The sequence below is a fragment of the Cygnus atratus genome, chromosome 6, assembly GCF_013377495.2.
Source record: "Cygnus atratus isolate AKBS03 ecotype Queensland, Australia chromosome 6, CAtr_DNAZoo_HiC_assembly, whole genome shotgun sequence".
In the NCBI taxonomy this organism is placed as follows: domain Eukaryota; kingdom Metazoa; phylum Chordata; class Aves; order Anseriformes; family Anatidae; genus Cygnus; species Cygnus atratus.
In genome coordinates, this window is record NC_066367.1 from 18,971,709 (window position 1) to 18,999,499 (window position 27,791).

The 27,791-nt window shown below is 41.1% G+C and overlaps 1 protein-coding gene across 4 annotated transcripts in view; it reads right to left on the minus strand.

The window, feature by feature from the left end:
* Positions 1-27,791, minus strand: part of ITGA6 (integrin subunit alpha 6) — a 108,301-nt gene that overhangs the window by 17,970 nt on the left and 62,540 nt on the right. For 3 of the 4 annotated variants that reach the window (XM_035568045.2, XM_035568055.2, XM_050711386.1), the window contains exons 1-6: positions 25,993-26,254; positions 7,163-7,290; positions 6,711-6,790; positions 4,574-4,829; positions 2,902-3,033; positions 230-440 (exon numbers count right to left, since the gene is read on the minus strand). In XM_035568045.2, coding sequence (XP_035423938.1) covers positions 230-440; positions 2,902-3,033; positions 4,574-4,829; positions 6,711-6,790; positions 7,163-7,290; positions 25,993-26,153 — 968 coding nt within the window. In that variant the 5' untranslated portion in view covers positions 26,154-26,254. Of the gene's footprint in view, positions 1-229; positions 441-2,901; positions 3,034-4,573; positions 4,830-6,710; positions 6,791-7,162; positions 7,291-25,992; positions 26,255-27,791 lie in introns of those variants that run through there. The other variant, XM_050711387.1, reaches the window with a different exon arrangement.

Below are 27,791 nucleotides of genomic sequence, written 5' to 3' on the forward strand. Positions count from 1 at the left end.
TTATTTCTTCTTTGTTTACAATGATTTTTTTTAAATTTAAATAAAACCAATTTCTGTAATTAAAAACAGACTGTATTCTGCCTGATTCTCCTATATGCTCACCATTTCCTGCAGCAAAACATTTAAAATTGGACTTGGCGTTCCTTGCATTTCAAATGTGAAAACCAAAGCAGAAATAAACCAGACTGCCATCCTATATATAGGAAGCATGAGTTAACCAACGTCATACCCATCACTGTTGAGATCCACAACAGCAACATCATAACCAAAAGAAGAGGCCAGCCCTTCTCCTTCAAACATGTGCTCCAGTGACAATGCCCTCTGATTTTTCTCTTTCTTCAGTAGAACAACTGCTCCACTGTGGTTGGCTCTTGGTGCACCAGACACAAAAGTCATCTCATCTTGGGAGACAATTCCTTTACCAGAGTCCAAAGAGAAACCTTCAACAGAGAAAGGAATAATATATATATATATCATATACATATACAAATACAAATACATATATACACATACAAATATATACATATATAAACAGAAAAATAAAGACTTGTATAAAATAAATTCCCCTACTATATTAAAGTGGTATATTGATAGAAGTTTTGTCTAAAACAGAATATGATATACTAGGAATTCTGTGTTTCTATTTGAACTGGTGGATGCATGTTTGTGTGTCTACACTCTTCCATATGTTACATTTAAGTATCTCCCCCACAAAACATATTGCTTCCTTACTCACTGAGATCTACATTTTACAGACAGCAAATACAGGATTTTTTTTTTTTTAAACATACCAGCTTAGAAATGACTTAACATTACCACTTGAATATAGCTTGACTACTTCACCTCCAACAAAATTATAAAATTCCTAAGTACAAGTCAGTATCATTCCATTGCAAACATGCAAAATGTACTGTACAAGCATTATATTGTACAAGCATTATATTAATGATTTATACAGTATTTGAGAATCACCTTATACAGTAATGGTGAAATTGGCAATTTCGATTTAATGCAGCTCTAAAGGACACGTTTGAATGAATTTAGTCCCAAGTATTCTTTGTTAAAGCCAAAGGATTTAAAAATACATGAAAAACTGAGCTAAAAGAATATAAAGCATATACCAACATAGCCAATAAAGACCAAAGTAAAATTAAGCACATTGCAAGGAAGAAAATACCAGCCAACAGATAGTAATCGCCCTCCTGAAAAACTTCACCAGTACTATTGAAATTCTCAATTACAGCAGTTCACAGTGAGACGGTTTCAGAAAAAATCAGTAAGAGTCCACTTTGTGGGTGAGATGAGAGGGTTTGGAGAAATGCGTCACAAACCAGCCAGTTTCTGAAGCCACCTTATTTTACAAGTTACTCTTCATCTGAATCCCTGCCTGTCACATGCTTTTACTTGCAATGTATTTGAAATGAGGAGGGATGGAGGGGAGAGGATCATGTCAAAGGTCTGGAGATTATGTTTGACCAGATGCTGCCACCTCAGGTGGTCACAAACCTAAGTAGCTATTCATCGTTATATCCACTGATTTGTCAACCTGTATGCTTGGAGGCAATGTTTTGTATACAAACTGATCTGGATGAGTATCAGATACAGCTGTCAGAAACAGAAGACCTGTAAACATATGAGTGAAAGATCGAAGAGAAAAAAATAAAGTAGTTAAGCAAAGCAAGCTAAAACCATGTATATGTACTGTCTAAACAGAGGAACAACAATGTCAGTGAACATAAGCCTTGCCTGGAAGTAGTTTTGTTTTCAACACATCAAAGGCAGCATTTATATTTAGGAAATAAATGCAACATTACATTTATTATGAAACTGCAAAAATTCAGTATAGTAAGACCTATAGACACGCACACACTTACAGTAAACTGCTCATAGCAAAACACACCTCTACAGCACTCCTCTCCTTACCAATTCTTCTTCCACACAAAAAGGCTATCAGGATGCCTTTCTAATATAAGCTCTTACAATTTTCTTTTTTTTTTTCCACGTAGTATTTACTGTTCGTATCTAACTGAAGTTTATGTTCTAACAGACATTAGTTCTAAGATACCTCTTTTCTCAGCTTGCTTTTACTTTTTATATTAGCAACACACTTCCCATCTGTTCAACATTTCATCATTAACACAGAAATTCCAGTTTCAAGTTACCAAAATTTTATGTGTTGCCTAAGCCAGAAGTGCTGGATTAATATACCACAGAAACCTACAACAGAACAGAAACATTCTCTACACTTTGCACTTGAAGTACTTTCAAAAATGCAGCATAGCCTTTTCTCTGCACTGATTTATCTCACTAGTGTACAAGAACATTCATATTTGTGGTTTTGTGTTTGCACAAAGTGCAAGAGACTCTCCTCTGCAACACGCGCACAATTAAAATACAAACACTACTTATGTTACGGTATTTTAAAAGCCTGCAAAAAGGCCACTAGGGTTTTAAAACCTTGAAGAATTCGAACAAGAGCAACAACACATTGCACTCGCATACCAGGACAGAGAAACTTCAAGTTGCATTGAGAAACTCGAATTTGGTAAACCTTCTGATACCACATGGCAGAGACCTTGTGACTAAGGATTACTGATGTATGCATGGTACTTACCATTTCACAGTGATTACAATCACTCCCTCAGAACGTGTAAGTCCTCATCATAGCCCTTAAATCTCCTATTTCATTAGCAGCAATTCTAGGTACCTCAGCAGAGTACCATCTTACACTTAAAACTGTCCCATAAATGTGGAGGAAGATGTGCATTATCCAAAACGGTTAATATCTCACAGGGTCCACGCATGAATGGCTTTCTCCTCTCATTCCATATTGTTGCATCGGGTTGGTATCACAAATATATACGAAGCCTAAAGAGATTTACCATAGATACTTTGTCCTACCTAAATAACTGTTAGCTGGAACAGGAACTAGATTCTTATCTTGGCGGCTCTCATCACCAACTTCGTAAGGCCCATCATCAAAGATACCCAGATCATAAAATGTCTGATTCTTTTGCTCTGCACGAACCACCCCTGAAGAAGTGAAATGATAAAATAAAAGCAAATGAATGGTAAGGGAGAAAAATAATAGATAAATAAATGGTTCCCAACTAGCATTAATTACTATGAATGAGATGGCGACTACTGTTTAAAGGGGACAAACACAGAATAGCACACTGGCCTTTCAAAAGGCCATGAATTTTTAAGTTCTACCTGTGTGACAGAACCTCATGCTACTCCATGGAAATGCCATGCAATGATCTGGAAAACATGGGATACTAAGACAATTCTCAACAAAAATACAGGACCACCTTTGGTCATGAACCACCACAGTGCCTAATTTCATAAAGCCTCTCTTAAAAAGGGGGATAAATACAAAAGAATTAAAAAAAAAAAAATTTACTGTTGAATTATGGCAAACGCTGGGGATATAATTAGAAAATATTATGGATATATATTCCTTGTTTATATTGGTAATACTAATTACGCAAAATGCGTGCTTCCCTTTTACTGACATGCATACTTAACATTTTGGCAAATACTAACATGTTTTTCCATGATACAAAAGAGTACTTATGACTGATATGCTGTCAGAGCACTTCTCTGCAATTAAGGTAAAGCTCTGGACTCAATATACTGTTTCAGCTTGGTCAGATTGTGTTGACAGGAACAGATATGTGGAAGATTACGACTTCAGGAAAGTACGCCTTGTGCCAGAGCTTAACTCAAAGATTTTGCATGGTTCATATAGCAGGCACAGGTGTATGAGGGAAGAAATTGTAATGGTTCAAGGATCAGATGTTCTGAAGGCATGAAGTACTTACAGCTGTTGATGTAATGAAATGCAAAGGGAAAAATGACTAAGAAAAAAGGCAGGGAAGGCCACTTACATGCTTTTCAATATAAAATAATGGAGAAAAATCTAACTTTTTTCCCCCTGAGTTTTTATCTCCTACATGATACAGAGTCCTTGTCTCTTAGTCAAACAAATTATCCACGGAATTTTACTTGAGTAAAAATCTAATAATTTAGATACAGATGTCTGTAGCTTTGGTCTGTTATCTTCCTGCAGTCCTCCAATGTATAATTTGGGAAGCACTCCTATCCACAGATTTCACAAAGAATTAAGAGGAGAATGCTGAAGGATAAACAAAGATCTCAGTACAGCTATCTAACATTTGCTCAAATGCAGAAGATTGGTCAAATAACTTTAAAATAATTCAGTAATTTGGTACAGTGTATAAGTCTCAAAGCAAGCCCCCAGTCCTATCATAAGATTATGACTAATAAGGGAAAACACTGCTGTACATACTAGAAAAGTTCTATATCCGTTCATATGTAATCCATCAAAGGTATTTAGAGGAACTTCAGTAAATTACTTTTATATAGGAGAACAGCATCTTGTCAAAACAGGGTAAAATCATAAGGTCCCTATTAGGTTTATTGCCCCTTCCCTCCCCCAGAAGGAGAAAAAAAATAACAATTGAACCTTAGGATACAACATTTGCAGAAAATCTAAAGAAGAAATGGGAAGGAGGTGTCTAGAGTTGGCAGGAAGGAAGCTAGATCATACCTTTCCAATTGTAAGTGCCTGGGGCACCAAACACAATATAATGATAGTCTCTAGTAAAAGTAGCAGCAACACCTTGCTGACAGGAACCAAACTTCTCATGGCCTCTTAAACGACCATCACAAAAACTCCACACTCCATTATCCATATCATCCTTAATAGTGAGATCCTGGCTCAGCACATAGCACCTTCCAATGATATCCCGGGTTTCCTGCACTGTGTTTACATACTGCCTTTTTTCATAGCGATGTGCACATGTCTGCAAGATAGAAGAGATAATAAGTGATGCTTTCTGTATGTTTGTATGCAAATTAACAAAGACTGGTCTCCACAAGCAATACTTCATGCTAGCAAAGCTGTCAGTTTCCTTGGGGACTCATTCATGTTGCAAGGCAGAGAGAGTCCAGTGTTCCCTACAGGCAACATATGCAAAAAGTTAGACTTCTGTGGACGCAAGTCAGAGCAACCACTTCCTGGTCAGAGAAGGCAGCATGGTTCTGTCTCTCTTCACTGTGGGATTTAGGATTTTTAGCCCTAAAACCTTCACTGATACCTAATTCCTCTTTTTTGAGAAGCAGGAGAAGAACAACCCTATCTCTCATAAGTGGCTGTCTTCTCACAGCTCTAATAGTTAAATAACTTACGTGCTTGCAGAAGACATGAGGAGCTGGTTTAACTACCATCCACCTGACACTGTTCAAAACTTACCCCTTACAGAAAAGTGCCATAGGTAGGATGCTGAAAGGTTTTCTATGGAAGGGAGGGAAGGAGGAGTTGTTCCTAATTCCTATGGTTGACGTTCCACTATGGGATAACTGTCACCGGGACGGAGAAAAGCAGCATAAGTGAGCATAAACTGTTCTTTAACCTAGCAGTTAAGACTGTTCACCTGGGAACAGGGTTCTAATCAGATATGTAACACGAGGAATGAATAGCCACCAGGCTGAGTGGCATAACCACCAAACCATTGTAAAGAGGTGGAATAATCAAACCCCTTTGCCAGCAGCACTTTTTGCAGATATACATGTAATAGGTGTGTGAAGAACACAAGCATGCCAAGTTTCTCAGCTGACAGAGAAATTCCTTTCAGCTCCTACTAGGGTTTAAATATTAAGCAGACACCTAGCTGCTCCACACTGAGGGCACTGCATTACTCCTGGCCATGCTGAGAATTATCACGTACTGCCCAGCTGCATGCTGACCTTCCAGCTGCCCACAGGTCATCTAATAAGCACATTTTCCACTTACAAAGAAAAGCTCCTTCTCAGAGAAATTGCATCACAGACAGGATGGCATTAGCTGGTAAGGAATGATTAACAGTTCCCCTTCCAACTGCTCTCCCCACCTTGGGTTCTCAGTCAGACTGGAGCAAGATATTACTGACTCTACATCCTTAAATAACTCCAGAGTTGCACCCTAAAGGAGCTTTGCTCCAGTTTTCGAAGCAGTGAGGCTAAGCTGCAAGGATATAATTAGACGGAAAGCTACACTGCACACCCATTTTATGATGTAGCTGGTATCCTGCAGCACCATGAAAGATGAATTTAATTGAGAAAGAACTATTAACATACAAAGATAACATTATCTGGTAAATCCCCAAAGCTTTTTCTCTCTGTATTGTATAAAATAGCTTGTGTCATTACTTGTACAAACTCTTACTGCAGCACACTCCCACTTTTAAGTCCCAGCGCAATGGCCAGAGCTACATTAATACACAGGAGCGACTCAGCCAAATACCCTCATTAAAATTTAAGTAAGGCTGATCATTTCTGACAACAGGCTGATGATAGACAGCTACTTTTAAAACTTTATCACACTATTTTTCCCTATTTCTGTAGTAAGTGGTATTTAAAAGAAACAATATATGACACAAAAAAAATTGGACACCCTGAAAATAAAACATCCTATATTGTTACCAAGATTATAAAGGAAGGCTAACTCAGAGTTTGAAAAATAATTTAAAACTTTTACAATCTCAAGGATCTTATTTTGCTAGGGAGACATTTAAGTCCTTAACTCTAAAAATCACAAGAGTACAAGAAAAGAAATTACCTTTCAGAAAGCTGCACAGAAATGTAGACCGTTCAGAACATTCACTGTAGACCCAGAATGTTTTAGTAAGTTATTCCTACAGACTTACCACCACGTTTCCTCCTGGCCCCTGACTTTGGACAGTTACACCCATCCATTGGTCTTCTTTACTCTCCGTCCTCGGGTCAGCTGCAAAGCATCACAATACAGTTTCAAATATTAAGTTAACTTTTTTTGTCTCTGTAAGGAGCTTCATACAGTACATAAGACAGTCTACAGGTGGCAGTGTCTGCACATTTTATCACTGACAACATCCATTTTATTAAGCACTTCTAGCACATTATGTCCTGTCCCATCAATTTACTAAACATCCAAATCTAGCCAAATTTATGCACCTTATGCTACTTTAGCAATTAAGCTATAACTTATTCCAATGCAAAGTAAGTTATGTACAAATCCATAGGAGTAACTTTCTGACACACTGTCTGTGGAAAGGACCCCATCAAATAAGAAAAATCCGACAACTGTTTCAATCCTAAACAGAAGCACTGAAGAACTTACTTTCCTCATCAAATACGACACGTGTGCAGCGTGTATTTGAAGACGTGATGTCACAGCTGTACAGCCCTCCTGTTCTGTTGGCTTGTTGGGATGGAAAGGCTTTTTCCCGAGGAGCTCCAACCAGCAATCTGTAGGGAAAGAGAAATCATTTCAAGGGATCTGCAGAGGCAATATTAGAAAAGAAGGCGGCAGCAGAGTCAGGAAAATCTTTTCACCATGTTGCTGGAGGTTTGATGTGCAAACATTTGGAGATGGAGGAAAGGATACAGTGAATACAACTGCTTTCGGACTCTCTTCTAGTTTTACACCAGTCCTGTGCCACCATCCCCCATGAGTATTATCACAAAATAACCAGTAGACATCTTTATTTGCTCAACACGAGTTTTCAGCCAAAAAATTAGTACTTCAGATATTTTTCTTTGATGAGTCACACACATGCAAAGCACAGCAACCTCTCAACTTGCTAACTGAAACTAATAACAACCAGCATGCAATAACAGCACCACAACTTGCAGAATGTTAAAAAAAAAAAAAAAAAAAAAAAAAAAACCATCCCATTCAGCTGAAAAAAAATGAGGATCTGAGAACAGTGTATAGACAGGTACAATATAGTCGGTACAACATATGGATAGATGGATGGAAGCTGAACTGGACTCTCTGTGCTTACTAACATTGGTTAAAAAAAAATCTGAAAGATGAGATCTCTGCCATTACAGTATAAAGGAGGACAGAGCCTGGACTACTGATGGATCCACAAATCTCAAAGAGGAACTTGGACCCTCTTTAAGACTTAAGCTGTAGAGTTTTGCTCTTGAGAGAGAAGTTTCTCCGCATGCTTTATATCACCTGTGGGGCAAAGCACACTATTGTACCTCAGAACATTTTTTGTCATTTTTTAAACTAAAAACAAGATACAGATTTGTTCATATCTAACCTACACCAATACAAATATTTTTGTTATTATGAAAACATTTACTCAGTGTCACTAAAGTAATATGACACAAACCAAAATTGATGCATTATGAGAAAACACATTTTTTAAACAGAAAGTTATATGTGTATTGCGAAACAGCCATTTTTTTTCACCACTTTTATATAAAGAAATCTCCGTAATTTGCCCTCACAAAGGTGACCCCCACTTGAATGATGCAACTTCCAGATAAAACATTTGCTTTTGATGGATATACATACAAAATCAGGACACACAGTTTGGGTGGATTTTGGTTTGAAGTGCTTCCTTCTTTTCCCCCTACATATGTCTGGCATGTTTTTCAAAGATTTCTTCAGAAATGTAGCATTCATCCCAAGAGTGTTTAATCCAAACAAACACACTTTTGGAAAGGTCATTAATAACTTCATTTTCTAATTTTGGCAATAGTGCATTTAACTCTAATCTCTTAATTCTTTTGCAAAGAATTAGTTTCTGAGCTATTCCTAATGTGGGAAGAGGTATATTTTCTCCTCAGTTGTTACCCCTATGGAAAGACAGATGACATGGGCTTTTTTCTTTTTTTTTTTTCTTCTCGTTTTAAATGTTAACAACCAGAAGTTTAAGACAGCAGAGGCACTTATTTCCTAACTCAGAAACTTTTATTATTTCTATTTTTTTCATTCAAAACCCAGGGAGTAAAATGATGCACCAAATTTCACTTACAGAAATTTGATCAGAAACCTTTTGTTTCAACATTCTGAGCACAACTAAAAACTTTGGTCTTCTGTAATTGAAATACTTCTTTTGGTTAAATTCACCAATCTACATACTACTGATGGCAAGAATGCTAGATGAAGAAAATTAATATCCTGCTCTTTCCTCTGGGACATCTATTCCTATGGGCTAATAGGATGTTATATCCTCCCCCTAGCTAAATGATATCTTTTATGACATACCATGACAGTATGACCATAATCTTGATGACAAAGGGAAGACTTGTAGAGGCATCAGGGATAAACAGTTTAGCCAACAGAAGACAAAATGGAAAGATGCCACCTGACAAAAAACAGCCACAACTTGCCACAGCATCTCAGACAACTGTTGAGGTGAACAGATGAAAAATGCAATGCTTTAGCCTTTGCTACGTAGAGGTGTCAATAATACTACACAGAAGCGTCAATACAACATGATCTCCAAAGGAAATGTTACCTTAGATTTTTCCCTGTGCCCATACCGCAAGCCCAAATTTCAATTTTATTATTTTCCACTGTAAAAAAGGTAATTCAAAGCAGACTAATTTAAAACCCTCCAGTCTTCAAAGAATTTTTGTCAGGAATCCTGTCATTAGTCTTCAAGGCTCACTAAACACAAAAATCTCAAACCCTGCTAGGTACCTCACTGCAAGTCTTTACACAAAACAATCCAACAGTAGCACATGCTGTGAAAAACATCTTGCAAAGGAGTAGATCAATTCAGTTAGATACTAGGGTAAACACTAACATCTATTTTCAAGTAGCAGCTAAAGAGGTATTAAAAAGTGGAGTACCTCATTTGCACTTTGCTACATACCTGTTCCAAATGCCACAGTAGAGTGGACTAAACCTACACTTCTAGGTTCTGCAAGACAAATTACTAAAGAAGATTAGGATTAGACATTATTATCAATATTATTAGGAAATGTGAGTAAGAAAGTCACATTCACCTTATCTTTCACTGAATAAATCAAGTAAAACATAGAAATCCTTTGTCAAGCATATTTATACTTGTGACCAATGGAGCTGCTGTTCACCTTTCCTACTGCTCAAGAGTTCATCTAAAAAAAAATATTATAGAAATCAAATGACTTTATTTAAAATTAAGGGCATGGGAATGAGAAAGTATGCACAAAAGCACAAAGCTAAGGGCGTATGACATGGCTCCATACGCCTTTGTGATTTTCAGCATGCCATTAGCAGCCCAAATGAATCAGATTATGCACTGCCTGTAAGAGCTGTGCTACATGCTCAGCTGAGTCCTTCCAGACTGAAGACACATTCCAGTAATTACTGTATTGCTACTTATTCTGCTCTAATAGAAGAATTTTAATCAAGTTTCAGTTATTGTGCCAAAAAGCAGGTTCAGTTTTCCTGCAGCTACGCACGTTCCATTTTAGCCTTCTCTGTTGCAAGCAAAACCTCTTCTGCAAAAGGAAAGAGAGAAGAGAAGAGGGGGATGAGGAGGTGCCTTCCTAGATATCACCATCTCCTTATATTAGCAGATAAAACACTAAAATTAAAGCCAAAGAACTTCCTTTGCAGATGAAGACTGGCAATAGTAAGTTCTTCGTTTTTCCCCATCATAATATAATCATAATATAATTCCTTTTATTTATTGTAACTTCTCTGTTATGGTGTGCACGGGCTACACTCACAATGTTGTAAGGCCTGAATGCCCCAAAAGTCAGGCTCCAGAATCCATAATGGTTGAAAGACTGCCGAGTCAGTTGGAGATAAACACCCCCAAGGCTCCAGAATATGGACATTTTACTGAGTTTTCTATCCCATGGCAGGCTTCTTTTATTACTATGCAGATAAAAGAAGCTCAGCCATACAACATACTGAACGTAAATGCTTTTCAGCACCAGTTCCTGTTGGAGCCTGAGCTTTTTAGGAGCCAAAAGGCAGACCAAAAAAAAGACTATTCTTCATGTAAATTACAGAATCAGATGCTTCTTATTACTTTAATCCTAATTTTCCCCATTTATCTTGCTTAAATACATGCTACAAACTGATGAGATTTTCCATGAGCGTTAAGTGAACTTCTGTTAATATTTCATTATGTTACCCCAAATAAAAATGCCACTTCTATAGATTAAAAGAACTGTCTAACAAGTGACACTGCTGGAAAAATGCAGTATCTCTCTCACCCTGGCACAATGCTACAATGCTCTTTAACTCCAATTATACCCCATAATTAAAACACACACTTTCCAATTTCAAACTAAAATTCTAATCTCAGACCAAATACATCAGTCCTGTTGCTCTATTGGCTAGAATTAGATTAATTATTGCTTTCTCTTAATTACCTCTATGGAGACAGTGGTAATAACTGAAGTCCCACTGACAATTATGAGCATCTGCTGGCTGCCAGGGACAGATTTACTCCCTTACAATCCCAGATTCACGGCCAAACTTGAGATAATCGCACAGGTAGAGCTCCAGGCCTGCACAAGATGCCAATTTAACTAACGCACCTCAGTGAGAGGCAGTTTTTGCTCAGGTGGGCTGTGCCTGCATCGTGCAGATGCTGCATAACCACAACCTGCCGCCGGGACAGGCCTGAGCCCTTGCAGTGGGACTGGCGTTGTACCACGGCCCCCAGCAGCACCCCCGCCTCACTGCAGCACCCTGCTGCCTTGCACCTGGGCGAGACGGCTGTGTCTTCACCAAAAACAGCCCAATGGAGGTATTAAATCCAAAGCAAAATACACCAGATACAGCTTTCCATTTTAACAAGCAATACAGAATACTAAGCAGTAGAGTGCAGATCCGAAGTCCTCTCAGCTTTCATCGGTAACTTGTGAAGTGTAGTAGCTGGCTGTGGCTGCAATATCCTTCTCGGGTAATGAAAACGGCAGTGGGACTTGGAGCAGTTTCTGCTCACAGCTATCTCAACTCCCTCCAGTACTGTCCATGAAACCACCCCTTGCTTCCTAAAGGAAAGCTGCAGTTAAGGTGAGAAAACCGTATCAAAGGCAACACAGAAGACCTCCAAGCTCCTGCAAGTTTTCCTCTCACTCTGCAAGGAATTCTCTTCCTCACTTACAGCCTGGAACTTCCTGAGGACAACGTACAGTTTTCACAACATACTTCAAAGAAGAAAAGCTGTCAGCAATTCATTGCAATACCTCTGGAACAAACACTAACTGAAAAGAAAACAAGTCAAAAGGAAGAAGAACATCTTTCAACATTTTTGGCAAGAAAATCTTGTTCATCAAAGGAAAAGGCTTCCATTGAGTAAGTTACATTTTGATTTAAACAAATACAAAAAAAATACCATGGTCTACACTGAGCCCAGCTACTCTATCTTCCAAAGCTTTCTTCATTCCTTAAATTCCTTTCTTTTCTGCGGTGTCTTCTGCCCCAAACAAGGCAGCCCATCTTTGCCATCCTTTCTTTAAAAGTAGTAGCAATACATTAATAGTGCCAGCTCTGAGCTTTAACAGACTGGAGTAGAAATCACTGACAGTGTTTCCTGGGTAACTAACCATTAGCCATTTCCACAAATAGACAGAATAAAATAGTCAGTGGTGTAAGTAATTTCCAATTTTGCAACCTTCATTGAGCACAAATATCCAATTTAAGGTTGCTATTCTCAGATAACAATGCTGCCACTGCAGACTCCGCACTTCATTGTGTTTTCAGAAAGACTCCATCAACACAAGGGGGGCGAATCTGGAAAGCGATGAAGCTAAATGCTATGAAACTTCTTCCACTCCTGGCTAGACAGATAGACTCCTGCATCCTTTTTCCTCCCACACGCTCTCCCAGAGTTTCATTCTGTTGATCAAAACAAAGAAAGTAGAGCAACAACCACTAACTCATATTTGGATTAAATTTGTGCTACCAAATCACCAGTCACACTGCCTAGATATGTACCCAGTGTTTAAAACCTCCAGGCAGAGACCACTGCTCTCAATGCAGACATCTAGAGTGCCTTCCACGGGATGGATTTCCAGTATTCGAACTTTAGGAAAGAGGAGGATGGAAACACTAAAACACAAGAGCGTTTCAACATAACTGAAGCTGGTCAATGGGACAGACACTGCATTTAAATCCAGCTGGCACCACCTCTGCTTTGTGCCTGGATCTGGCTTCTACCAGTAGTAACACAGACAAGACAGGAGCACCAGGGACTCATTAGCACAGAGATTTCCCTCCACATACACAGGCAGTTAATGGGAACTGGAGCCAAACCAAGAGATCAGGCTTCTCAAAAAAAACACCCCTCCCAACAAAACGCAGCCAGAAACTGTGTGAGTGGGGAGCTTGTTCGCAATGCTTTTTACAGAGATACCCATCATTCCCAGGCTGCTATTAACAGCTATTTTAAGTGACAGATGATTCTCCTAATCTGCTACTCCACAGTTACATTTTCCTACTACCAATGCAAAGCCATGGCCAAGGACACCATCAATCTCTGTTGCCCAGAGGCTTAGCATTTAAAGGATTGTGATTTTCATTTTATTAGTTCAGCCTTTTTCAGGAAGCAGATTACGACAGGAGCTAGGAAAAGAAGCCAAAAGCAGCACAAGGACCAGGGCAAGCTACAAAGCAAAACTGGAACTACAAAGCTACCTGTTGTTTTGGAAAGGCCACTAATTAGTGACTTTCTGAAGTCACATGGAAAAATAAACACTTTCCCCTCACAGTCAAGAGCTCAGCCTATATGGATATTTTTTTTAGCTGATCTCATTTACATTGGTAGAAAGCATTTTTTCCCTAGAAAAAAAAGCAAGAAACGTTCTATTCTGTTCCAAAGTCCTATTTCAAAATAGTTTTCCATTTTGTACACCACTGTCTTGCTATAACTAGGAGATGCAACACATTCATTATGTCAAATAGCATGTGAAAACTGTATAATAATACAGTTTTAATTGCTCCCTTACAAACTGTATTTTCCCCCAGATTTGAAAGAATGAACAATGTCTCATGCTAGAAATAGACCTGATACCATAAGTGATACCATAAAACATTTATTAGATTGTTTTATAATTAATCTGTGATACAATTATAAAAGACATAGTGTTAAAAGGGATTTTCACCCAGATTTTGTAACGTCGTGGTGGTGCCTGTTACTGCATGAAATCCTCTTAGTAATATGGAGTTTAACTCAAGAAGTGACAATGTGCTGCTCAAGGAAATGAACTTGGAGTCAAGGTCCTGGCACTCAGCTCCCAGCCACCCTGTCCACATCAGGTGCAAATCCATGCAAATCCCACCGTTGTCTGAAAGCAGCTACAGTGCATTGAGGTGCAACAGCAGAAAGACAAGCTAGCAAGAGTGGCTACAAGAAAGCAGTAGTAACCCAGCCGTCCCAGCTAATGCAAGCACATTCAGAGTCAATTTTCCATCCCTGCTGCTTGCTGCTGTTTCACACACCTTCCCCACGCTGGAATCTGGCTCTTGTGCCAGCTACCACCCAAAAACAGGGCTTCTGGTCCAGCACTGCCTGAGCTCCTCCAGCAAAACAGGCTGGTAAAGAAGTGGCTGCTGCCGCCAGGCATGCTCACTCTACAGGCTCCGGTACTCAGGAATTACTAGCTTCTATAACTGGGCTGCTGGCCATTCATACAATGTAAAACTTTAGAGTTCAGATTTACGCTTCATCTCGTTTGCAGGACTTGTCTTAGTGCTCTCACAATATATACCACCTCCATTTGAACTTCAAAGAAATACAAGGAGTATCACATCATTTGCTAGGTACGTGTTTTAGACAATGAACATGAATATAGAAACAATTGCTCAGACTTTTTTTTTCGCAAAGAGCAATCTGAAAGAGCAGTGCTCCCAGTCAGCCTTTGAAGGCAGTGTTTGTTAGAGAGGTAACAACCATAACAGGCATATACTGTTTATCAACATGCCAAAAGCCATTTAAAAAAAAGCAGCTTTAATGCAGCGCAGAACAAGTATTTGGGTTGAAATGTCATTCCTCTATTTATCTCACTGAGTGAAGTATATCAGTTTCATATAAGACCACAATGAAACCATTAAAAGGCATGAAGGAAGTACAGTAAGAGGGATGGACATCTCATGCTAGAATCCATGGGCTGCAGCTACTACTCTCCACAGCCCTCCGTAACATGAAAAGCAGCTATTTCCCAAGCTCACAGAAGCCATCGTTCCTTCATCAGTCCATCCACTTTGTGAGACACTGCTCCCTCTCCTCCACCTTCCCCCTGCTCTCCCCCTTAGTCATAGATGGGGGAGCAAGACAGACATAAACCTCTTGCACTAGATACACAACCACAGAAATGGCAATATGCAATGCTGGCAGATTCACCATCTGACAAAGTTCTTCTCCTCGTTCAGCTAACACATACCAAGCTCATCCATGTGAGACCAAGTCAAGAAGCTGTGCTCCGAGTTGCACTGTGCTGTCCCAGCTGCCAAAATAAGCCCAAGACACCAGAGGCACGCACCTGGGGAGCAGGCTGAAAGGCTCTGTCCACAGCGCACAACCATGCGTCTAGACAAGGAATGTACTTTCTCCATACGTAATCCCTAATTAGTATTTCAGAGGATGAGTACACAAACTGCCAGCAAACACAAAGATAGCTGGAAGTCACTTGCACACTAAAGCAGAGAGTTGAAATAACCCCTTCTGTCTTAAAACCATCATAGTCCTGTGTTAAATGCATGCAACAGCATCAACAATTTTGTAAGCTTTTCTTCAAGCCATGAACTTAATCACAAAAGCAGATGTGTCACTGGGCACATGTACTGACTGACACATATCCCTCCCCCTTCAAATTAACTGAAAACACTGGCATTCACATCACTTCGAAGAATGCCAATCCAACAAGGTATTTTTTGTAGGAGAACCAAGTTGTACATCAAAAGGAAATGCCCCAAAAGCTGGGACTCTTAAGCAGCTTTTTCTTATGTTACATGCAGATATTGAACCATTGATCAAATACAGAAATAAATCTTATGTTCACAACAAACTCCTCCCTACACAGATCTGTGGAGGATGTTATATTTTACTACGAGTAGGAATGTACAAAGAGGGAGAATTTCAACAAGCTTGCAAAATCTCAGAACAAGATTTTTCTGTTTGCAAAATAACTTACATTTCAGACTATGCCAAGAAACCCACTGCATTCTCTACAGCTACATAGTGCTCCCCCTCCACATGCACACATGCCTAAGTTTTACATGCTTCCCCTTACCCATATATTTTTTTTTTCCGATCTTCCACAACTTCCCACTTCCTCATTTGAGGAATAATTGTTTCTTTCAAGAATTTTTAACACCCTATTTTCCTGCAGGCAGAAAGTTGTGCAAACAGTATTTCAGCTATTACTAGGACTGGATCTGACCCGACATCTAGAGAGGATTTTCCCAGGACATGCAGGAATACAGTACGGCTGAGAAGAGAGAAGAAGCCTAACTCTTCAGCAATATTCTGGGGCCAGACTACATAATTATCAAACATTTCTCTATCAGAAAAATAAGCTGAGTGGATGAAGAGTTTACATGGACTTGCACAATTATGCCAGATTGTTAGTAGCTCCTACAACAGTTGGTTGCATGTGAAAAAGTAAGAAATACATAGCAAATTTATTTTAGCATCTTAGCCAAGAAAGTAATGTGGTTTTCACTTAAAGTTGTTTCACACTAAACAAACATGGCCAATTAAATACGATCTGTTTTCATGCGTCCTGCTAAGCACAGCCCAGAGAACACCAGCAGATTTAACCACTATGCAGTTTCAGCAGCACTGATAACAAAGTGCAAGACTGACTAGTCCTTATGATGCCCTTACAAAAGTAATGCGAAAAGAGCTACAAGAAAAGAGGGACCCAGAAAATTCAACTACACACAAGGACAACACGCTTGCTATCAGCAACAGCTGGCTGCCACTTCTGAGCACTTCCAGGATAAACATGCATTTCCCTCAGACCTTTGACCTGGGCATGTGCTGCTGAGCAAACAACCTCGGGCATTACAGGCACCAGTTGTTCCCTGTGTATTTTCAATCTTGTTCTACTTTATTTCTTAAAGACCTATTTTATAGGCCTACTTTTGAGGAGGGTATCAATGCCAACTGAACCAGGCAGAAGCTAAACACATTTATCTCCATTTGAAGAATTGCACTGGCAATCTTCACTGAAAAGGAAATGATGGTAAGTGTCTGTCAGAAATTCTGTCATTCCTATGGACACTATCAGACTATGTCAGCAAACTCAATTAATAAAAATGCTAATAGCTCCTATTTGCTGTTCCTTGTGTCTCAAGGATCCACAAGGATCTTTGAAAGGAGAAAACAAATGCAAAGATGAAAACAGCTGAAAAGTAACGTAGAAGCTAACACTAGCTGACAGCAAAATCCAGCATAGGATCCATAGATGTTACCCTGGAGGGGCTCAAGAACATTTTTATGCTGTAGATTGCATCTAGACAGGGAGCATCCCGTGAATCACTCTTGCTTCTGTTCATGACCCTGTGGAACTTCTCCCTTCCAAACACAGTCATAACATCCTCACGCACATTATTACAACTGCTTAAAGGAAATCAGTATTAGGAAATGACATTTTTAGATACAGTTCTGTATCAGGAAACGAGAAAAACAGCCAACACTCCAACAGAGCCAAACACGGCCAGGCCATACTAGCAAATGCTCCCAAAAAATCACAATTTGAGAACCAGTATTTTATACCCTCTACTATCATTTCAAAGCCATACAAAATCTACTCTCTGGTACTTCACAGGGGAATACATCTGGCCTGATCTTTAAACTAAAAGAAGGTAACTACAGCTCTTTTTTTTCCCCAATGCAATAGCTTTGGAATTCTCAAAATAGTCCTAACACACGCAATACTCTAGGTATCTTAATGCTAAGGATAAAAGAATACAGTGTATTTGATGCTAAAGTCACAAAGGGAGCTTTATTAACCTATGTTTCAGTTCACTTATGTTTAATATACTAATTCTCTTAAAAATGGAAGTAGAACTTCTTTCCCCGCATTCACTTTTGGTTTTCTAGGTTATTATTCTCCTGACATTACTTTCAAAGCAGCAACTTGCTTTTATATATCTCAGTCAACAACATACAATACTAATAAATACTTCCAGACCATTTCGTGTACTTTTTTCAAATATTCCTGTCTTTTACCGTAACCTACCATTGCTAAATACCACTATGAGGTGTTAATTTTCTAGCTACATTTCACAGTACAGACCACCATGTACTCACACAATAATACGGATTTTTGCTTGTTTTTAAACAGGCATTTGCCTGATAGCCTGATCTCGGTCTTGTCCTTTCTGCAGAGTATGTGGTATTCTTACAGTTACAGCTAGAACGATCCATCCATCCCAGGCTGGCTTCTAAACATTCAAACAACAGCTGATTTTAACTGGAGTTCTTCTGAAAGGAATGAGGTATTTTTTAAGAAAAATTTATGACATTACATTCCTTACAAAATTGACACATGGCGCATGTGGAAAGGGTTTTAGGTAGAGTTCAACAGAGAAGAACAGCCCATTCTGGCTGTTGACAATTTGCTGCTGTAATATGCCAGGCAACCCAATACACTAATTTGGGAAATGTTCTGTTTTACTTTGTGGAGAATCCAGACAGCAACAAAATGGATTGGTAAAACCATTATTCTCTGCTTGCTATCATTCGAGAAAAAGCATTTATGAGGAGGCAAGCTACCTGTCTTAATTCTGCTTATCTTTGTTATTTGCAAATTAACAGTAGCAGCATTAGTAAAACATACTACAAAGAAAATTGCACTTGTCTTAGCTTGTGCTGTAACAATGATTTAGTCATCCTCTTTATTCCTGGATATCAGGAAAAGGTTCTTCAAGGAGAGGGTGGTCAGGCACTGGAAGAGGCTCCCCAGGGAAGTGGTCATGGCACTGAGCCTGCCAGAGTTCAAGAATCGTTTGGACAGCACTCTCAGACACGTGATCTGATTTTTAATATATATATATATATATATATATATATTTGGGAGGGGGGGGTGTCCTTTGGGGACCCAGGAGTTGGACTCAGTGATCCTCGTGGGCCCCTTCCAACCCAGATATTCTATGATTCCTATTTTACAGTTAAAGAAAAAGAAACAATAAACAACACTATAAACTGCATAGAGATTTTTGGATGAAAAAGTTTATACGACTGCAGAATATTTATTAAAGGGTAGCTGACAGAAAAGAGACTTCTAAGAATCTTAGATAATAAAAATTGGTTAATTAAATGTAAACAATTTGATAGTTACACTACAAAGATTTACATTTGTCTTGTACAGTTACAGATCAGCTCCATCCAATAGTCCAGGTACAGACTGATGTGGTTGGCCAATGTTTCCCAGGTAGTTGCAACACAGACTATTTATTAGCTCCTGCCAAGGTACAAGACATTTTTTCTAGTGGACTGTAACAAAAAGGGGATGAATTAGGACTACACAGATAAATTACTTTTAACACCAGACAATACAGTACATATAATCCCACATCAGGATGAAGACAGATCCATTCCTGATGATGGGAGGGTTGCCTTGTGGCTTATTCTTACAGTATTTGACAGCTGAAGGAGTCTTACTCACCATCAAGTTAGTTAGCACAAGAGTGAAATTGATACAGAAATTATAGCATATCTTCTGACAGTCATTCTGGCACAGCTGCCTCTCTGTGCCTGACACTACCAGTACACTTCATCTCTGTGCACAACTGCTTAAAAGCTCTTTGCTGCTCTCCAGACCTCATAAAATTTGGAAAATTAAAACAGATACCAACGGAAAACTACATAAAAAAAAAAAGCTGTATTTCAAGCTTCCAGCTCACAGCTAATGTAACTACACAGTGCTCACTTAAATGCGCCTGTTGCAGAAGGACTCCTGGGAAGCCTGCTCCAATCCCTGATGTCCTAGAACAGAGCAGCACACAGAAAGACAAGTCTTGTGTCACGCATGCTACATACTTCAGATATTTGAATGGCACCCTCCTACACTCTCCATCTTGGTCAACATTCTGTCTCCCTTGCTTCCTATCCTTTTGTAGCCAGTGGGGTCACGTTTTAAGTCTGAAGAGCACCAGAAACGTTCTCGTGCCAGTCAGTCAGCAAGACCAGGACAGCAACGAGCTTCAAGCAGCTGTTTGCCAGCTGAAGGCTTCAAGATGCCAGCGCTGCACAGAGCCTCGATTCTTCGCCCAGCATCAGCCTGCAGCTGGCAAGCAGGGCAGAGGAGGCAGGCAGCATGCGTGCCCTGGCACCCCATGCCTCGCTGCAGGCCCCAGGTGGATGGAGGGAACTGCAGCAAAAATGCTTCTCCACCTCACTCCCACCTCCGGTTTTAGAGACAAATATTAAAATACATTTCAGCCCATTCATTGCTGTACTCAAGCTGACCTGTATGCCAGATAATGATGAATTCTCCTCCACACACCATATTTACAACAAACAACGTGAAGTTTTACAACTCCTTTTCACAATGGAATATTTCATGGACAGTTTCACTGAAGACCGAGTCAGATGTGCACACAGACATGTCTACTTTGAGCTAAGCCTGAAAAGCACAGGAAGAGTAGGAAGTTTTTCTAACTGTGAGCTCTCCCCCAGCACTTTTCTGCCCATTTTTCAGACATAATTAAGCAGTATTGTCGGGAGCCTCAGCCTCTGCTCAAGAACAAGACAACTTGTCAAGGAGAATGCTTTTCTTTGTCCTTAACTCTCATGTTGTGCAGCTCATTAGTTTTCATTCAGATTAGCGAAGAGAAAAGCCTTCTCCTCCTTCCCAAGATCAAGGTCTGCTCCCGCTCGTACTGTGTTGTACAATATAAGTCTAACCTTGCTAGTTTTAGAAGATGTAAGATTAACTTTTCAATCCTGTTCCTGCGATGTATCTGATACTTTGGCTACAAGAGAGCTCTCTGTGCTAGCGTATGCTGTGTTCATCAGGGTTGACTTATACCTTAAAATTATTCAATATGAACTACTTGGTATATTCAATCCTCTGAGAAGGGGTCGAGTACAACAGACTTGGACCAGAGGAGCTTAAAGTGATTTTCGTTAATTAAGCCATTACTTCTATTTTAATGTTCTTGCAAGGGCTTGGCAAGTCTGCATTTGACACTGAGTGGCAGCTTACAGAATGCTCTTCTCTTTCCAAACACACAGCCTGAAGAGACATTAATTTGTGCTTTCACAGATTCACATTCACCCCATTCACACTTATTGAGATACTTAAAAATAAGAAAAGTATAAATCAAAATGCTTCTAAGCCTGTCATCACCTCTACCCTACATATTTTATGCTTGAGCAACCCCACCAAACCAAATAGACAGTACCTCTTACATTAGAAACTGATTCATCAGTCTCAGCAAAGGCAAAAACTTAAAGCTATGAAACCAAGGAGTTGTACCAGGTACTTGCATCTAACAGGAAGAGCATAACAGTTTTATGAGCTTTAATTGAAGCTGATTGCCTGGGCTGTTTCTCAAAGCTGGAGTCCGAACAGAAGGTTATTTATCACTGCAGTCATATGCTACAGTCCTTACTCACGGAAGGCTTACACTTGCAGAGCAATTAATTACTGTTTTGCTAATTCTTAATAGTATCAACGTAACAGAAGTATCTACCACAAAGCTGAGTTAGATCATGCACCTCTAGGTGACCATAAAAAAAAAAAAGTTGTTTTTCAAGAGGTGTATGACCTCCCAAAAAAACAAATTTCTCAAAGGGACAGAGGACTGGGAAAAGAGGTTTGCCGTTTACCACATAGGAAGGCTGGCTCTACGCTATGAACATCTGTCATGCCAGTCAACACTGCAGAGAAGTTGAATCTGCCAATGCACACAGCTGACGGAAAAGGACTGTATTGTGGCTTATCTTCCCCGACACAGCCTTTTCAGAGCCACCTGGACTGAACTGTGGCAGAAGCACATTTTTGCTGTGACCCGTGCCTTGCAGGCAGGACATATGAACGCAGCTACACAAGCGCAACTTCCCAGCATGGGCCCTGTTTGTACCACAGTTGTGCTAGCAAAGCCTCACGTCCACCTACCACACCAGGTGGGGGACAACAGAAAACAAACAAAAACCACTGGAAATAACATAATCATACAGACCACAATATCCTATAGACACAACTTGCGTAAAGCTCGCTTCTGCTGTTCAGGAAAAGGGTTTTGCCACAGAAGCAAAAGAAATTCCTTGACTAGGGCGACCTGCCCTCTCTGAACAGCTGTGCTGGAAGGGCAAAGCCTCTGTAGGGCAGCCTCTGTGGGGAGCTCCTTGCCGTGCCATGCACTTCTGTGCCCTACAGCTCTGCCCCGCCACAGGCAAGACGAAGGCCAGACCTGCTGCCAGACAGTGAAAATTACATGATAGTCTCCAATCATTTGTAAACCTGACCACAAAACCTGTCAGCTGTATCTCTGCCACAGATAACCCACAGAATAACTCAAACTTAGCACAGGAAAAAAGCTTTATTTCTTCAATAATAAATCTTCAAGTTCAATAATAAAGCATTTTTTTTTGGTATAAACAGAAGCTCTAAAGACCAGCACTATTAAGGCCTTTAAATCCTGAAGATGCAAATATACAGCATGATTAATTCAGTTCACCTGAACTTTGAATTACTCTACAATAGATCTGCAAGCAGGAACTGTCATTTTCCACTGCAGACCGGCATAATCCAGCTCTTTTGTTGCTCAAGCAAAGTGAGCACAAGCCCTCAGACAACACAGAAACACTGGCTAAATGCCACTGAGGATGCACTGCAGCAGTACAGCAATGTCAGCAGCCTTGCTTACCAAAGGCAACTTTGTTTTATGTTGCTATAATGGCTCACAGTGGAGATATGCACTATCAGCAAAACCTGCCACGAGTAAAAATTCCAGTAAGACACTACAATTTTTAAGGCTTTATAGCTGCTAATGGTCAGCACAGGTTTGGCATAAAGTGCCTATTCACAGCTTTCAGCCACACAGCTTTTCTTCTGGTAAGACCCTGAACGTCTATTACCATAGCCTCCTCCTTTTTTGCCTCAAACAGTAAGAAGCCTACATGAATTCAGCTTCAAAATACTATTCAAAATAATATCATAATTAACTGTAAGTTATACACAAATGTATGGGGCTTTTGTTCAAATTCAAGAGATTTTCATCTTTTCTTCTTCACATCACTGTGATTATAACCAAAAAGGACTGAAAAAGACCTGTGGGATATCTTAAATGGTATATGTATGCATACGCAATCTTTATATATACATATATATATGGTAGCTAACATATATACTAAGTATAGTTTATCGATGCTCCATACCCTCACATTCATTATCACCGAACTGCTTAAGCTTGAACCATATTATTACTATGGCTACACCGTCCCCGAGTCTCAGGCCCCTCCAAGTTACAAACCTCCCTCCAGTTTGCAGACCGTTAAGACACCGCTGTGTCACTACCACCCCTCAAAAGCAGAACTCCCATATTTTTGTCATATTGACGTATTAAAAACAGAACAATCTCATGCAAGGAGTCCAGCTTTCTTAGAGCTCCATTAGCTCCTTAAAGCTCCATAGCCTTTTCTGCTATCGGATTCATCGCGTTTGACAGTGAACCAGAACTATGCACAGAAAGCCAGGCAGGCTGCCCTCAGTCCCTCAAACAGTAACGTTAATGGTCCCCAAACACATATTAAGATTGCATTCAGCTCTCTTCCACACCCACATGCCATTAGCAGTCCACTTTCAGTTACTGTGAATTAATAAAGTTTTTCTCCTCTTCAACTGATGAGCTTGCCAACTTTTCTCACCTGAAAACATTCACACAGAAAAACAAAATCCTGTTACCAATCCACAATCTCATATAAAGTACCATTTACAAGTAAATTCAAAACGGTTCTCAAGAATTCATCTACCCATGCTGTGGGGAGTTAAGCAATTACTCATTAGCAAACACAGCATTAGTATCTAACACTGACAAATACAAAAATTACCATTCAAAGTTAATATGTAATCTGTAGTCTCCTGTGACTTAAAAAAAGGTGATCAAAAGCAAGTATGTTTAATAACAGGCTATTTCGGCTGTACCTTTATTTGTCACACTTCCTCGGCATTCTCCACCCTCATCCTTACCAAGCAGTTTCATAATGCTTAACACTGAATTATCCAGTCTGAGGCAGAAGGAGAGAACCATCTCACTTAAGAATCACTTCAGTGAGGCAAGAGACAAATTAAGGATCATTCAGCTTGTTTTACCAAATCTTGTTCCACGTCACTGACTAAAACATCCCTTGAACAGAATCACATATTTCACCTTTTCTCCTTTGTTTTCCCAAGGACTTACTGATTGTGCACGTATCAGTTATAACCTGTGTCTAATTTCATAAAGTTGGGGTTGGCAGGGTGGTTTTCTGGGTGGGACTGAGGAATGGGCAGCATACAGGGACTACGCACTTTTCTGAGTATGAGACCTCAACGTGATCTCCATTCTCATAACTTCACCAAATACCTGGAGAGCAGACAGCTTGTTCCACTTATAAACAGCCAAGCTATTTAGAAACTAGTATCTGTGGAACACCCCAAACGAATTGTTTAATATTAATGTCACTCATTTGTAAATCATGTCATCATTTACAAACATGCAGCCTAATATGGGAGCCTTCACTTCAAGTTTCTCCATTAAAACTCCCATTTTATTTCACAAGATGTAACAAAGTGAGCTTAACATGCCTATATCCATACAAAAGACAGTGACAGTCCAGCACATTCAATATCTTTTTCAGCCACATTACTACTACCCCTACTCCAGAAAAATGATGCTCAAAGTGACTGTGGCGTGGCTGTGCTATGTAAAAGAACTGAACGCAGGTTTTCCAAGCAGCTACACAGGGCAGCACTCAAATGCTTTACATTAAAATACGCAGAAGAAATTTTTAAAAAATAGCCAAGACATCTCATACTAAGAACCATACATCATAAAACACTTTCTCTAGTCTGGTTTTTCCTCTATTTGAGACCCCTGCTTCTCATGAAAGCCTGGATTCAGAAAGCCATGTCAACACAGATAGCATCTGGCTCTGCTCTGTACTCAGACTTGGACTGCCTGAGGAAGCACTCGCTGTACATACAATACACAACTTTCATGCTAACAATCTCTGAGGCATTTCAGTCAAACACTACAAACCAGCTTGAATACTGTGACTGCTCTTGTATTTCTACTGACTAATTGGCTTTCCATCTCTGCATAGTCTGACGCACTCATTCTATCAGCATTTGACAACGTAATGGCAAACTAACAACCTTCAGGCACTGCTTTCTTAGTAGAACTAAATGAGACCAATGCACACGTAACCCTGCCAAGAATTAAGACAAGGGCCTCCAGAAAGTAACTCTCAGATCCGTATTTGATTCTTCAGGCTATACAATTGGGTCACATTGCATACCAGACAGAAGATGGAACCTGTAATTTATACTCCTTTACACACTGTAATTTCTATGAAATCATACAAAATGCGAGCCTCAGCAAAACAGGTTCGAAGAACTTTTAACAACGTTTATCTGTTAACTTTATTGAGGATACGATTTCTTCCCAGCTTCCTTCTCCCGTACACTCGATATACATCAACAGGCTCATCTTCCCTTAAATCAAAACTAAGCACTTGCGGAGGAGACATTCGTTTCCTAACAATACCTTACACAAGATACACGCCATCCAGCACTACTGTACAGGACAAGACTGCTCAACTACAGCCACGAAAAGCAAGGAACCCTCAGTTCTCCCAACGACGCACAAAGAAGCCTTGCTCTGCTTTCTGCATTTCGCAGAGGGGCTCCCGGCTCTCCCCTCGCCCCGCCAGCAGCGGTTTGTGCCCCCCTGCTCCGCCTCCCACCTGCCCGCTCCGCAGCGGGGGCGCCCGCGCTGCACTGGGCGGCCGAGGCCGAGATCCGCCCGGGCCCGGAGCACAGCCGCCGCCGCGCACGGTCCCCGCCGGGATTTTTGCTCCTCTGCCCCGCCGAGCCCCCCCGGGGCGGCCGGGCGGCCCCTCGCTGCCCCCGGGCGCTCGGCGGCAGGTGCCGCCCGTGTCCCCCGTCCCTCCCCCGAAGCCCCCCGCGTGCCGCCGGGCGGGGGCTGTGTCCCGGGTAGCTCTCCGGCGGTGTAAGGGACATAGACCCGGCGGCAGCACTTACAGCCGTCTCTCCTGCGGCTGCAGCTGCCGGTGCATGGCTAGGGAGAAGCCGAAGAGGCTGCCCGGCTCGCCTCGCCGCATGATCACGCGCTCTGTGTCCAGGTTGAAGGCGCCGGCCAGCCCCGGCAGGAGGGGCAGGTACAAGAGGAGCGCGGCCGCCATCTGCGCCTGCCGGGCACGGGAAAGCCGCCACCGATCCGCCGAGCGCCGCCGCTCCCCCTCTGCGCCCCGCCAGCCCCGCCGCACGGAGCCCGCCCCGCCTCGCCCCGCCCGGCCCCCGAGCGGCCGCTCCCGCCGAGCAGCCCCGCGCCTCCGCAGCGGGGGCGGCACAAAATGTCCGCCGGCCCCCGCCCCGGACGGCACGGCACAGCCCAGGGCGCCGCCCCGCCTCCCTCGCCCCCAGCCCCTGCTCCTGGGAGGTTGGAACGGAAAAGAAAAGCGGGCTGCGGGCATGGGGCCGGGGCTGCGGGCCCCGGCGGCTACGAGCAAAGGGGCCGGGCGGTGAGCACCTGCAGCCCCGCCTTCTCAAGGGGCTGCCCGACAGGGCTGCGGTCTGCGGTCCCCAAACGGCACAGCACGAGGGAAAAACAGTCAGCGACTTTGTACCTGTGTTTGCCAGACTCTTTAGACAGCACCTGGGAACGCGCTTCTTTAAACCTCACTCCTTCACAGCCTTTCCAATCCTTAAACGGGTTACCCTTACGCTTCAAGTGTTTGAAAACACTACGTGGTTTGGGATCCCCTATTTTATCTCATGCTTTCACCCGTAGTTCCAAAAGAGTAACCTCACTAATTCAAAGTGCAGGTGTACCTCAGTGCACTTCATCCACCCAGGAGAGGGGCTCAAGCTGTTAACCTAGTCTTGTTTTAGGGCTCTGGTTTAGGGAAGCGAACACAAGGTCTTGAAACCTTTCACCTGTCAAGCAGCATGACAATACTTTTTTTCCACCAGCATCTGAGACAGGAGAAGGGAAGCTTTTTTCCCCCCACAAGATTCCAGAATAATAATAAAAGAGATTTGAGCCCTCACACATGATAATACTCCAAATAATTTCTTCTGGAACAATACCATGCTACCAGGGAGTAAATCCAGGCTACTTTTTCCAAAGTAATTATTCTAGGATAACTCCATGTAGAGACAAGTCTTTGGCTCAAGACCAAAACACCCTTGATCAAAAGAGAGGAGAAAACACACCAGAAACGTGCATCTAATGTGGAAACAAAGCATGTTGTTAAATTAGGCTCCCTGATATTTACTGCTATTAGGAACCTTCCCAGCTTGCTCCTGCCTCAATCATTCCAAGTCTTAATCCGGTGTTCAATCACTTTGCAGTCACTGCCATGGCAGAAAACTGTACTGGCATGAACACTGCCCTACAGTTTCACTGAAGGCTCATAGAGGGAAGGGTCCCAGTCTAATTACAATAAAGTAGGCTTACTCAAATCCGTGTATTTCACAGTAATTAGTAAAGATTTGAAAACAAGTCTTTTTAAAACAGTGTTGATGTCTGTACCAAAATCTTAGCAATGTTCCCTTCAGGACCATTTAAACTCTCATGCTATAATACTCTTACAGTAACTATAGTTACTGTAAAAGTAATACTTGTAACTCCTGTTACGAGTCACGGTACTTCCATGCTGTATCCTGAGCCACATGAATTACTCTGGCACATTAGGTTCATCTGACATCTGCCTCTCCCTCCCACCAGTGCTGCCTGGGCATGTTTTACCTGTTTGTTGTTACCCATACATGTTTCCCTTCAGCAATGTCTTTCTCATCTCCAGATGCAGTAACACACA